We start from the raw sequence: 14,004 nt of genomic DNA on the forward strand, positions 1-14,004 counted from the left end.
CATTATTTCACAGCCTCCTTCGAAGAAACAGACTTCTCTGCTAGGAGAACCGCCAAAAGAAATCCGCCTTAGTACCAACCCCTACTTGAATTTGGCAAGCGTGTTGCCTGGTATCTGTCTTCCAGGTAAGCAGACATTCCTCAGTTGTATTGGAAAGTTTCCTCGACCAGAATGTGGCAAATGACTATTGTGTTCAGCAAGTGATTCCAGTGGCCACAACATAATAAAACCTTGAATTCTGTCTTAAAATTACAATGTAATCTGCCCTATCTATGTGAGGAGGGTACATTTTCAGAGTTGCTAGGTGAGCTGATGTAGATAACCTTCTAGAAATCCTATCAATTATTCATAGCACTGATTAGTTTTTAAGCACAGTCTGATAGGAAGTAGAGGAGATTCCTGTTGTAATCCCAGAGCATTGCTGAACAAGAGTGCAATCCTGTTTGTGCAGTTTACATGAGCTGTGCCTGTTCATTGTGTTACAAACAGCAATTGCCAGCAAAGCCTCGAGTCCACCACAGCAGAGCGGACTGTCCAACAACATCGTGGATGCTGCTGTGTCTCAGGGAACCGCATCACAACATGCAATGGAAAATTACTTTAATTACGCTCAACAGCACGGGGAGTACACACAGGTATGTTGTGTTGCAGTACTTTTCTTCTGATGAGTGGTTTGTCACCTGGAGCTGCGGCAGCAGGATTTATGGCAGGCTGCTCAGAAATCCCTGCCTGAGCTGCTCGGTGCTCTCAGTGCACTCCTTGGTGTGCCTGGTCTGACAGCCCTGCACGCAGTTGAACAGCATTGCCCAACGCCATGAACCCTACTCAAGCTGTCTTAGGCTCCCCTGCAGCCAAAGCCCACCCTTTTCTTCAGGGTGAATGCTATAAATCCTCATTGCTGACAGTTCCTCCCTTTCAGTGGTGCAATCAGAAAAAGCTTCAGTGCATTCTGCTGCAGGGTTTTAACTGTGGGTTGAGAACCTGAGTTCAGTACAGTCAACTGAACAGTTGTTCTCATACAACTCCTGGCTTGACTTTTGTCTCTCTGCAGAAGTTTTTCCCTTCCCAAGACAGTTTTAAAGTTTTCTTGAACTTTGGTTAGATTCCAGAGATGAGCATGTTCTGTGTCCCAGAGAAGAGTATGTTCTGGGTGACAGAAGTTGTTGCATAGCTTCGGGAATGTCTGTAGCCTTTGCCTTCTGGATTCACAGCTTGGGGGTTTCTTCACCATTTTTTACCATTTGGTGATCAGAGCCGTTGTGCTGGAGGGCTGCCTCTGCTCTGGAGATCATTTTGTCCTAATTCTGAGGACAGTGCAGAATCATAGCATGGTTGAGGTAGGGGCAGCTCTGGGTTTGTCTGCCCAGCGCCGCATCCAGGTGTGGAGATGGCCAAGGAGGAGACCCCAGCACCCTTCTGATCCCAGCACTGCCCAGCTCAACAGTGCTGGGATCAGAAGAAGAACAGTGCCTGGTGAGCAGGGGTTGCTCTAGGGTTCCAGATTTTGCCAGGTGCCTCTGGGCTTGCACTGGGCACCGCTGGTGAAAACCTGGCTCCAATCCTCATTGTACCCTCCCTTGGAGTACTTATGGATATGGGTCTGAGCATCCTCAAGACCCTCCAGTAGGATTTTGCAGACGTTGATACACTGTGAAACAACATTTCTGTGTTTTCATTGGCTGTTACTAGTCAGTGTAGAAATACAGTTGTATACTGAACAAATATAGATGCTCTGTATAGAAGTCCTGGGTGTGCTGTGAGACCCCCATCCTGGCTGTGTTTCACACCCCTCCTGTCCTGTCTCAGCACCTCTTCCTCTGAGTTTCCTGACCCCTTGTTAGGCAGGCAGAAACAAGCTCTGCTCCTAGGCTGGTGGCAAGGCAGTCTCTCACCCCAAATATTTTGGGGCTAGCAAGCAAGTGGGCTCAAGTCTGTTCTGTGGTAGGAGGGAGTCCCCTGAGCCAAGGAGGTTGGTGAGGATGGGGTCACTTCTCAGAGTTTGTTGCAGCAGGGAGTTTGCAGGGGCTGGGCCTGGCTCCCATTTACACTGACCTGGTGACAGTGGGGGTTAGAGGAGCAGGAGGGATGTTCATAGGCAGTCTTGTATCATGTGAGCACTGACGTCATCTTGAATGGTTTTATTTGAATCCAGTCGTTGGCTTTATTTTGGTACTTCGTGCAGGTAGTTTCTATCTATAAATCCTCAAATTCCTGTCAAAAAATTAGCAGTACTGCAATATTAGTGTAATTATCATTGGTATTAGACATACAAAGGACTCCAGTGATGTGACTTAGGTCCAGAGATGCCACTTGTCATCGTTTGCCTCTCTGCATACTGCCTATCCCTTCCCTATTAGAGCAGTAATGTTGCATTTACACCCCCTGCCTAGGCAGCAGAGCCTTGTGTATCTCCAAAGCACTTAACTTAGCTTTAAATGTTTGACTTGAGCTTTATCATTGGTGTTAAAAATGTTTTGATGCTTCTTGGAGAGCTTTGCCTCTGATTTATCCTCACGTCCCACGAGGCCATAGAAATTGTTTTCATTTGAAGTGATCTTAGTAGGCAGCTAATGGGAAGAGGTTTTCTCCTCCTTTATAGGAGGCTGCTCAGCAGTGGTATCAGCATTATGCTCAGGCATGTAACTCTACCCAGGCAAGAGTCGATGAATTTGAAAATGAAGCCTCTGAGGTGAGAATTACTTTTCTTCTCTTGGTGTCTGTGTTGGCTGTTCCTCTCGTCGGCTGTGCAATGCTTCAGGACCCTGTGCTGGTGGGGCATGAAATGCTGCTACAGGAAACAGCCAGCCTGCACCGCTGGAAGCTCTCCCTGTTTGTCTTATGCTGCCACCGAGTGGCTGCACAGGAACTGAGAGGCTCTGGAGGCCCAAGTGCTGCCAGGGAACAGCAGTAGGGTGAGAAGTGATGGCCCCATGTTCTGCCAGGGCAGATTCCTTCCCCAGAGAGCACTCAGTGCTGCACAGCTGCGCAAGGGTGAGGGTCACCATCCCTGGGGGTGTTTGGAGCCGTGGGGATGTGGCACTGATGGACGTAGGTGTGGGGAGGTGTGAGATTGTTGTACTTGGAGGAGATACAGAGCAGCTGTGGTAATCTGTGGCTTGTGGGTGGCCAGCAAGGCCTGGTTGGGCTGCCTGGGATATATCTCAGGATAGAGAGGGACAGGGCTTGAAATGTGTAAAACTGCATTATGCAGGTTGTGCTTTCTGGTTCCCAACAGCTCTGATGTGATGGAAACTGGAGAAATTGAAACAGCATCACAGAGAAAGCCTGGGGTGAGAGCAAGCTGCTGCCTTCCCATTTGTTTCCAGCCGGAGAGGAAGGCCTGCACTGAGGTGATGCTGAGCAGCTTGTTGTGCAGCCCCAGTGCTGGCTGCCGTACAAGGCAGAGCGAGAGCAGCCCTTGGCACAGGCAGAGCAGAAGTATAACTTACAGTGAGGTGCTCCTCTCATTCCTAGAACTAAAACATAAATCTCAGTGGGGAGGGCATGCAGGCTGCTCCCAGAGAGGCTCGGTGCTGTTATGATGGTGTGCTTTTGCGTGTGCACTCACTTTCTCCTGCTTCTTTGAGCTTGTGTGCCCAGTGCTCTAGAAGTCGTGTTCCTGGGAGCTGCAGAGCACACAGTGATGTCCTCAGTGCTGCAGGAAGTGTGGGGGAAAAGCAGAATCCTTCTGAAAGCAAATTCTTGTTTGTGATAATGACAGGTGCTCTCTAAAGTGGCATTGGACTTCTGCAAGGAGTAACTTGAGCTGTGAACGTGAACTAGGAAGGGGAGCTCCAGAGGCTTGCTAGGGAACATTGAGCTCAGAGATGCTCGGTCAGCAGAGCTGTGCTTTTGATAATTAGTTTCCTGGGTTGTGAGATGTGTTAGGGTTTCTAAAACACCCATTCTAGCATGAAGCAAAACCCTGCTTGGCCTGATCCAGGAGCCAGGTGTTACCCAGACTGCCTGCTGTGCTCACGTTGGGTTGAGGTGATGGTTGCAGGGCACACATCAGTCTGTCAGAGTAAGGCAAATGGTGCAGCCCTTGGTAGTGAAACCAGTGTCACACTGGAGGCGGAGAGGTGTACAAAGACTTAGAGGTGAGGGTGGTGAGCTCTCTGTGTAGCTCCTGTAGCTGTAAGTGCTGTGGTTGTTGTGATGCCCTGCTGTGAGGCATCCCAAAGAGCTGAATGTGAGCCTGATGTAACCTGGTGCCCTTATTGTGGGGCACTGGGCCCTGACCTACCCCCAGAACCCTGCTCTGGGACATCGGTGTGAAGCACCTTGGTCCAAGTGGTGATTAAAAGCAGTATTACTCTTCCTTCACTTGAATACCACATGTAAATTCCTGCCTGTAAGTGGCCAGCAACACAAACACGCTTTGGCACGGCTGGACAACAAGTCCTTAAGCACCCTGCTTGCAGTGCTGGGACACCTTAACCTCTTCAGCTCTTCAAGAAAAGCAGGAGAGCTCCAGGTGTCCCACTGGCGCTGTGCTTTAAAGGGTGCAGATGGCCAGAGCATGGCCAGGAAGCTACTACCTCTCAGCACTCATCCCGCAGCCTGGGCTCCAGCCCTGCCAGCCCTTTGCCCTCCCAGACACGCATGTGCAGCCGGGCACCTGTGCATTTATGATGGGTTTTTAGGGAAAGGGCACAACACTGACTCATGAGCTGTGTATAGCCAGCCTAAAGCAGGAGGAGCGGGCGTTTGGAGCTGGTTGCTGGCTCCTGGTCCTCCTTCGTTCCCAGACCGGAGCTTTATTTATTGATGCTGTTGCTCTGGATCATGTGTCGCTTGTTTTCTTCTTGCCCTCAGGTGGCTCCGGCAAGAAGCGAGAAGCGAGGCTCCTCGTACCTCATTGCCTCCCCAGAACCTGGCCCAGTGGAGTACCTTGGCCAGCACGCTCAGGGCTCCGCAGTGCGTTACGCAGAATCCTCGCTGAAAAAAAAACGCGTTTACTGAGACCCGACGAGTCAGCCCTGCCTCGATAGGCGAAGGCAAGCCTTGCGTACCTCTGCTATTTATTGCTGCCTTAACTTCAGACAAAGAACTTTTCTTTCTCCGTGGGTTCTGAATATCCCAAGAGGAGCAATCCTACGTAACGGGCAGGTTTGCCAAGTAAGCTGTAGGCGCCGATACGCCGTTAGCCATTTCTCAGTAGTCTGATTTGCCTTCTGGAAGGGTGGATGGGTGTCCTTCATCTGCCACCAGACCGAACAGCGGGCTGCAGCCGACCCAGAGAGGTAACCAACTCACTCAGTGGTTCCTGGCAGCGTACAGCTGAAAGCAATAAAAACACTGAGGGGGGAACACGGATTCTTTCTCTAGTCCTCAGGCTGAGGAAGTTAAAGACAAAGTCTTAATAGTAATTCTCTTTCTTATTTTTTTAACTCAAGAACGTGGGTTGTTTTTTTGTTTTGTTTTTTTTTTGTTGTTTTTTTCCAATCTTGCTTATCCCAGGATTAAGATTTCTGCATTTACAACCTTTATATTTTTAAGATTTCCTCTTAATCCTGGAGTGGAGATATACCAAATGTATTCCTAGAGTCGCTGTGATGTTTTCAATAAATGTTTGTGAAAAGCGCGATCCTACGCAGCGTGCTGCCTTGCAGTATGAGATTTTATTTGGACAGCTGCCATTTGGCCAATGAAGTAACCTTTATCTGCGTCGGGCAAAGAATCCACAGCTTTTCCTTGGAGTAGTTCAGTTTGTGAATGGAGCTGTGTTACACAGCAAAGCACCAGCTCAGAAGAGCAAAAAGCAGCGGGCTCCTGAAAGCTCTGGAAGTGCACTTGGTGGCATTCTGCAACCGTCCTCCTTCCAGCAGGAACGTGGTAGGTGATGGGTGGAGGTGACAGAGAGGGGGAATATACACCACCACCTCTTTGGCTGTGCCTGAATGCGGATGAGCCGCGTGTAGAGCAGAAGTGCCCCTACAGCTCTCCTCGGCTGCCTTCTTCGGTTCTGCCTGCCTGCTCTCCTCTCTATTTATTTATTTTTTCCAGCCATCTTTAGACATTTGCTGCAATCCAAGCCCTGCTCGAGCGGAGCATCCTGGCTCCAGTTCTCTTTGCTTCTTCCAGCTTGCCTGTCGTGTGAAGTTCTTATCCAAAGGAGAAGCCATTCATGTTCAGGCAGCATGGCGGTAGGTGCTCAGCCCTGCACTGCTTTACAGCCAGGTGAATCCCATTGTCTTTTTGTATTTAAAAAGGACTCGGTATTTTTGGCTCATGAATGAAGCACCTTCGGCTAGCCTTTCTTTTCTGCTGTTACTCCTCTTGGCTGAAGAGTTAGCAAGCATTATTTGAAATCCATGTTTGTGATGGCTAGAGGTGGTGGGCAGGGGACCCTTGGAATCCCATTGCAGATTGATTTGGACCCGATTCACTCAGTTCTACCATTAAGACTGTTAAAGCAGGCTTGAATCTCTAGTTTGGTAGACAGTACTGAAGACATATTTTTAATACTGATTTGTGTTTATTTTTTATGAACAATTTAAACTGTATTTCAAGCTTTAGCGTGTGACTAGAAGAGAGATTTTTCCTGGTTTTCTTTTTTTTTTAAACATCAAAATCTCTCCTCCCTCACTGGTGTTGTATGAATAGACAGCATGCACTGCATACAGGTAGCAAATGCGTAAGACAGCCAAATAGCAGCACCATTAATGGGAGACACAGTGTTTTGGGGGGTGGGATTCTGTATGTATTGATAAGTTCACTTGTAATATTTTGTTCAAACTGTTTGTATACGCAACTTTCTTAATTTGTTACCCTTTTCAGTGAAAATAAAGTGTTTGGTACACGTTTACAGTGGAGTTCTGTGGAGGAGAACCACCTCGGCCCTACCTTTAAGTAAGTGACCATTTAATGTAGGGGAAGGTTGTTCTGAAGGCAGCATGGGCGAGTGGGAGACAGGCAGAGGCTGCACTTGGGGACAGGGTGAGTGGGCAGAGCAGTGAGGGGTTGGGGTTGGAGTGGAGGGGCTCAAGGATCCTCTGTTCTGCTCGCCCTTCCTATGCAGGTCACATTATAAAGCCTTCTTATTTAATGTAGAATGCAAAAACATATTCACATGGAGAAAAAAAAATCTTTATTAGATTTGTTTGTATAAAGAGTAACAAAGTGCTTACAGATTTAAATCGAGTTCATACATGACATACGTACAGGAAAAAACAACAAGTAATACTGTAAAAAATAAATCTGACCTGGTTGCCGCTCTTAATTACAACTTTTTTTTTTTAATATATATATAGATATAGATATTTAAAGATGTCTTTCTATTATTGCCAGAACTATTTCCACTTTCAGAATCCAGCTTTGGTGGAAAAACAATGTCGCCCAAAGGGTAGGATATGGGTCAGCCAAAGGTTTCCAGTTAAACCAGTGCTCCTCGAAGAGCCCAGCCTTACAGAACGGGGCCGCAGTGCCCTCGTGCGGCTCAGTGGCATTTCAGTGCCAGCTCTGGTCCTGACAATACAACGTGCGTGGTCCCAGGGAGCCTCACAGGGCTGTGCTCTCCTGCTGATCAGCGGAATACTTCACAAGCACGGGGCTGGAGACTCTAAAGTCAAATTAGACGACGGCCAATGCTATTATTTAAAGCAGTCACCTTACACCAAGGGAGCAGCTTCACAGGAACAAACTGCTAAAATGCACGAGCATGCTGGCCAAGGAAGTCACTGACAAAAAACAAGTATCGTGTACACTCCTCTGCTGGCACTGCTGATACAACAAGATGACATTTTTAGGGTCAAAGTGTTCTTTCCTTCTCCTAGGTAAGCTTTCCTGGTGTTCAAAACTCTACCAAGTTATTCTTTGCTGGGGGAGTAGTCCCCCTAAATCTGCACATGGTTTAATTGTCTTCTCTCTCCCTCTGAGATAATTACTTTCCCATGCACATCTCATGGCACTGTAGCTCACTTAGTAGCAGTACAAGCTGGAGATCAATGTGTTTGCACACTTAATAGCTACATCACGGGGCGAGAGCTTTGGGGGGAGGGAGAGATGGGTAAGGAGGGCTGGCTGGAAAAAACAAATACATTTATCCAGAAACGGGGCTTCTCAAAGAAATGCATAAATATACATGCTCATTCATGCCTTTTTTTTTTTTTTTTTTTTTAGTTTTTGAAATATGATAATCAAATAACACTTCAAAAGTATCTTTTAGAGCTTGGAGCTGCAGCTGGCTTCTTATTATTTTCTTTTTTCCTCTAATTTTTTTTTTTTTTAATGCCAAATTGTATTTCTGTTTCTGAAATGTAAGTACGTGCACAGGGAGGGGATTCATCAGCCAGAATTTTCTCCAAACTTCCTCAGAACTCCGTAAGAAATGAGGATGACTACTGTTACATCCACTGGTTCACAGAATAAGCGTGAACAGCAAACATTTTTTAAATGCTACAGATTGCACTGAGACAGGCTGAGAACTGTAGCAATTTTTGACACTGCTTTCAGCTCACATTCATCAGGATAGTTCAGAGTGGAGCGAGACCATAACAAAGAGAAAACTGTCTTGCAGTAACTGGTGCAAGAGGAGTTGAAGCTATTGTTTTTGCCATACCTCATAATTAATTTGATCCAACTGTTGACTAAATTTAAAAAAAAAAGAAAAAGGAAAACTGTTGGAAAAACGATCCTTTGAACACGCTAGCACAGTCAGAATACAAATTACAGTAGATAAAAAGTGAAAGGCCTTGGGCATTTATATTTTGACACACCGTTAAAGCACTGACAGTATAAAAACTGAATTACATCTTGCTCATAATCGTTTCAAACCCTTGAATCAGGTTGTGAAAGGTTGTCCGCTTATCGTGCTTGAATATCCAGCACTTCCTCATCAGCTGGTCGATCTGGAAGAGGAAAAAGAGAAATTTCTAAGGGTTGAATGAAACAGCTTGTTCCACTGCTAAGTACAGAGGGAAACTCAGTGCTGAAAAATGTTTATAGATACTGCTTAAAAAAGGTGGAAATGCCTTTCTGCCTGCAGCCATGGAGGACTTCCCACAGAGAGTGTCTTCACTTGTGTGTGTCTGGTGCTTTTGCTGCTTATTCACTGCAAAAGGTGTGATAGAAGTGGAGCTGTTACCTCCTCTGGGCAGTTGGGTGGACGTGGCAAACGCTTCTCTTCTTGTAGGACACGCACGAGCCGTGCTACCGTCATCTGGCCCTGCGTGGGGCCAATCATCTTCAGGAACTCCTGTGGAAAGAGCAGGAGTCAGTGGTGCTGCCCCAGCACTGAGCCACATTGCTGCAGTTTGACACCGAGATGCCACTGCAATCTCAGTGTGATCGTGAACAGTAGGTGTTTGTCATCATGTGCACCATATACGCACGTTACAAAGGGAGAGGAACATCTTTATGTTTAGTTTCCTCCCTAGGATGTGTGTAGTCACCACAGCCTGTCTCTGTCCAGCGTCTTTAGTGAAACGCAACCATGAGGGTTGTTTTTGAGAAGATTAGTTCTTTGCATTTCTTGTTTCCACACAAACAAAATCCGATGCAAGCATCTTTAACAGCACTTTCCTCCACGACCACTTACTGTCATTGGGCTGGACTCCGAATCGCAGTAGGTGAGCAGTTCGTACAGCGTCACCCCGAACGACCACACGTCTGAGGCGATGTAAAACTTACTCTGAATCAAGCATTCTGGAGCATACCTGTGGCCACAACAGGACAGTGTTAAACTGCACTCAGAGCTGCACGGATTTACCCATTGGTGCACAACCAGTGTGAATCGAACCTAAGTGAGCTGAAGAGGCACGCGCTGCATTCGTCCTCCTTGCACATAGAAGTGCCCACAAGGCTTGGGATGGCACAGCAATAGTAAACAAGGAGCATCTTACACAGCAAAACACCCCGAGACTAAGGGAGACCAAAAGCAAAATCATGGGGAAGTGGATTATTGAGTGCAGGAGGACACGAATGCAAAAGCAGACTAGTCAGCCACCTGCCTCTTTCTTGCTAGGATACTGTACCAGTATTGAGGCCTCTCAGCTAAATGGGAGAAATCTTCAGGACACCTAAAAGAGGCTTCTAAGCCTCTGAGGTGAGTTATTCTGTCACACAGTCTGGTTAATGAAAATGGGTTATAACATTACCAAAATACAGGGCTGTCGAGGTCGTCTTTGACAGTGTAATATTCCTTATCAGTCTCGATGGCTTTGGTGAGACCAAAATCCCCAATTTTCACTCTGTTCTCACTTTCAACAAGGACATTTCTTGCTGCTAAGTCACGGTGCACGTACTGACGGGAGCCCAAGTAGTCCATCCCCTGCAAGAGAAGAAAGCCTTTTATAAGTTAGTTTCTCTAATACTTACCATCACTGTTTTTCTCCCAGCCTCCCTTCCAAGCATTCTCTTTTTCCTGCAGTAGTACTCCATCCAGATTTTCCATGGCAAGTTCTGCTGGCGCTTCCCTTTTCTGATCCACATCCTTCCTCTAGACTCTGCCTTTGGGTTCCCCATCTGCTGAAGCAGGTTGTTGTTCCTACTCTGTGCCTTTTAACTTTCAGCTGAGCAACCAGTCTCTCAGAGCCTTCTCTCCATGGCAACTGTTCCTCTGCATGCTGCTAGGACTGACTGATGTCTGTGCCTGTGCTGCTTCTAGCTGCCTTGTCCACCACAATCACAAAGGCACACAGCTTTATATGGTCTTACTGCAGTGTGTGCTTGTATCTCATGCTGTCCTCCCTCTGTAACGCTTCCAATTCTGTAATTCTTTCTTCTCATGGTCATTGTTTATGCGAGGGAACCTAATAATTGCTCCTTTTATAACATCTGCAGCACCTGAGAGGCTGCTTTTTGAGGACAAAGCAATGGTTTTGACCATAAAGCAAGCCTCCTTTCTCCTCCTCCCTTCCTCTGTTGAGTGCTAAACTAATCAAACAGGAAAGTGACAAGAAGGCTCTGGTGCCAGGCTCACCTTGCAGATCTGAACTGCATATCTGAGAAGTTGTTTGAGATTGATTTTGTTCTTGTTTCGTGGCAGATATTCCTTTAGGCTCCCAGAAGGAAGAAATTCCATGATGAGTTTAATCCCATTTCCTCCTAAAAATGAGTGCATGGTTAATTTACAAACATGACCCTTCTCACATCATTAACATCAGAACCTTTTGTACAAAGCCCACAGCAGTGGTAGCATTTGTTCTGTAACAATACTGTATGACCACAGCCAAGCAAACTCCCATTATCAGTCACTGTATCAATCCAGTAGAGAACTTGTTCCAGACAGCACAGCTACTGAACAGAAAGGTCTTTAAATTGTTAAATTTTCTTTAGTTTTTAAATGCTAAGTATAAGGCAGTGGAGCTCTATTCTGTGACTCCTAACATCTGCTTCTATCAATGACCTCTAGGGTTTTCAGACTGTGAGCTGGCTCATACTGTCAGCTCACTCCAGGCACACACAGACCACCACCCAGCCCAGGTGATTAAAATCCTTTCCATAGACTTGGTGAACTCCAACAACTTCAGTCACATCAAAATTAGCTAGGTGTGAAAATGGGCAGGAGGGCTTCAGGCAGAAGTTGCTGCTTATTCCATGAAGAAAGACACCTAAACCCACATAATAGAACTAAGACTGTTAGGCTTTTTAAAATGCTTAATTTTTAAAGGAACATTTTAGAGCATATTTTTAGTATTCTTCATGAAGACTTACCATCTTCTGTGCAAATTCCCTTATACTTGACAATGTTCTCATGATACAGATTCCTCAAGATTTCTATTTCCTTCTTGAGATCGGCAATGTGATTCCCTCCACTCTCTGGCTTCAGAGATTTAACTGCCACTTGTTCTCCGGTATTGTCACCTTCTGGATCGTATCTGCAGAGTTCGACCTTCCCAAAGTGGCCCTAATTGGCAAAGAAAAGAGCATAACTTACTTAACACTCCCTAACCAGAGTGTCCCTGATGCTCCACTTGAGGCATTTACAACTCGCATCTTCCTGCTGTGATGCAAAAAGCACACACAGATCTATGCACACACACAAACCCCTCTATAAAAATGCCAAGAGACCAGAAATTTTGCTAACAGTTTACAAACCAGATCACTGTTTACTAGATATCCACAGAAGCCTTCCTGAGCTTCCATACAGAACACACACAGTGTGCTTTTCAGAGAGTGGTGAGGTGCTGGAACAGCTGCCCAGAGAGGCTGTGGATGCCCCGTCCATCCCTGGAGGTGTTCAAGGCCAGGTTGGATGGGGACCTGGGCAGCTTGGCTGCTATTAGATATGGAGGTTGGTGGCCCTGCATGTGGTCCCTTCCAAGCCATTCTATGATTCTATATACACCTTTTGTTTCAGCAGGATTAACCAAGAATTCCCTGGCACCTTTGTCATCCCTGAGTGCATAATACACCTCCTCCTCCTCATGATACCTCCACCCCCCTTTATTGTGTTAAACGTTCAAAAATTATCACAGCTGCTCTTCATGCTCAGTCCTGACAGGACTTAAAGGCAGAAAAGTCTCAGTTCTCACTTCCAACGTAGGGCCCTAAATCTGATGTTACTCTTACCTCTCCCAAATCACGGATTCTCTTCAAGAATCGTTTTTCAAAGAGTGTGGGATCGACCTCTGTAACAGGCTTCTTCTCCGAGACAATATCAGGGTCTGAGAGTGGAAAAGCACCAAATTAGACAGATTCCTGAAAGGACACCTTGGTCTTGATGGACACTTAGGGCATCCTTGTTCATCTGCTGCTATTAGTGCCTCCGTCCCTCCTGTCTCAACTTCTTTTATGTAAACCTCGCCCATTTCTTAATAGGGAATTCCTTCCATTGCTGTGTGCCAGTCTACCACTTCCCCAGACTGATTCAGTCTCATCTCAGCACACTTCCCCCCCTGCAGTAGTTATTCAGCTTCTGTGGCTACGTATTGCTAGATACAGAAGGTGTGGTTTACCCTTATTATGTGCTGATTTTCTGTTAGCTTCTCTTTGTAACTACAACATCAAATGAACCAGGAATGCTGTTAATGCCCCGATTCAGTCAAGAATCCCGTGGAAATTTCATGGAGCTCAAAAACTGGCTTGAAGCTGACTTGAGCTGTCAGATAGCCTTGTTTCTTACAACACAGGCAACACATGTTCCTTCTAGCTTCTTTGTTCACAGACATTAAGGGCAAGAATCTTATTCCACAGAGGAGCAGCAAGTACCTGACAGAGAATCTGCAAGATCACTGTGGAAATGAGACTATTTTGTACTTAACACTACATGTTACAGTAAATGTTTCTAAGAGCAGTGGGCACAGCCCTGAGCTGCTGGAGTTCAGAGAGCATTTGGATTCCACTCTCACACAGAGCATTTGAAGTTGGGTGGTGCTGTGTGGAGGCAGGGCTTGGGCTCAATGGTCCCTGTAGGTCCCTTCCAATTCGAGATACTCTTTTGACACTGTCACCATGCAAGAATGCTCCTGTAAGATGTCCAGTTTTAGCCAAATAACCCACACTTCCCTATCCAACTCTCCAGCCAGTCAGCAAAATCAAGCCTTACTTTGCTCCTCCAGTTTGTTGATGTCTCTCATGATAGCTCTGAAGAAGGGTCTCTGGTGGGGGTCGTAGTTCATGCACTGTTTCATCAGGTCAGCTAGTTCCTTGCAGGATGGTGTTATCAACATGAAATGGCCTTCGTAGAACCTTTCCTTCTGTAAAGCACAAATGAAAATTCCAGCATGAATTTTAGCTTGTTATTTAATCAACCTATGTTCTACATTAGAAGACTACTTTTTCTTAATTTCATCAAGTAAATTTCAGCATTAACTCTAAGTCGTCACCTGCCAGTAGAGAACTTATTATTAATGATGAGCCTGGTGCAGTTTGGAGCAACCACTTACAACACACAGTTTCTAGCAGCTGCTGAACATTTTCTCTTTCAGAAGTTATTTTTCTGCCAGGTGCCAGGCTCACCATTTACCTACACACTGGGACAGATGGCCACATGGAAATGCTTACCAAGGAAAACCACCATAAGACAGGCAGACAATGAGAAGTTAAGAGCGTTGGGGC

At 46.2% G+C, this 14,004-nt stretch overlaps 2 protein-coding genes across 5 annotated transcripts in view; one reads left to right on the top strand and one right to left on the bottom strand.

Annotated features, from left to right (window-relative positions):
- The window catches only part of RAVER2 (ribonucleoprotein, PTB binding 2), a 30,149-nt gene extending 23,338 nt beyond the window's left edge, over positions 1 to 6,811 (top strand). For all 3 annotated transcript variants that reach the window (XM_090146835.1, XM_090146834.1, XM_031603853.2), the window contains exons 10-12: positions 14 to 125; positions 490 to 635; positions 4,819 to 6,811. In XM_090146835.1, the coding sequence (XP_090002961.1) occupies positions 14 to 125; positions 490 to 635; positions 4,819 to 4,965 (405 nt within the window). In that variant the 3' untranslated portion in view covers positions 4,966 to 6,811. The remainder of the gene's footprint in view (positions 1 to 13; positions 126 to 489; positions 636 to 4,818) is intronic.
- A 267-nt stretch (positions 6,812 to 7,078) lies between these two features.
- JAK1 (Janus kinase 1) overlaps positions 7,079 to 14,004 on the bottom strand; it is a 57,338-nt gene continuing 50,412 nt past the window's right edge. For both annotated transcript variants that reach the window (XM_031603838.2, XM_031603829.2), the window contains exons 18-25: positions 13,493 to 13,643; positions 12,517 to 12,611; positions 11,659 to 11,851; positions 10,925 to 11,049; positions 10,101 to 10,273; positions 9,542 to 9,659; positions 9,089 to 9,199; positions 7,079 to 8,852 (exon numbers count right to left, since the gene is read on the bottom strand). In XM_031603838.2, coding sequence (XP_031459698.1) covers positions 8,751 to 8,852; positions 9,089 to 9,199; positions 9,542 to 9,659; positions 10,101 to 10,273; positions 10,925 to 11,049; positions 11,659 to 11,851; positions 12,517 to 12,611; positions 13,493 to 13,643 — 1,068 coding nt within the window. In that variant the 3' untranslated portion in view covers positions 7,079 to 8,750. The remainder of the gene's footprint in view (positions 8,853 to 9,088; positions 9,200 to 9,541; positions 9,660 to 10,100; positions 10,274 to 10,924; positions 11,050 to 11,658; positions 11,852 to 12,516; positions 12,612 to 13,492; positions 13,644 to 14,004) is intronic.

Source organism: Phasianus colchicus, chromosome 9 (genome assembly GCF_987193195.1).
Source record: "Phasianus colchicus chromosome 9, bPhaCol1.hap1.1, whole genome shotgun sequence".
Classification (NCBI taxonomy): domain Eukaryota; kingdom Metazoa; phylum Chordata; class Aves; order Galliformes; family Phasianidae; genus Phasianus; species Phasianus colchicus.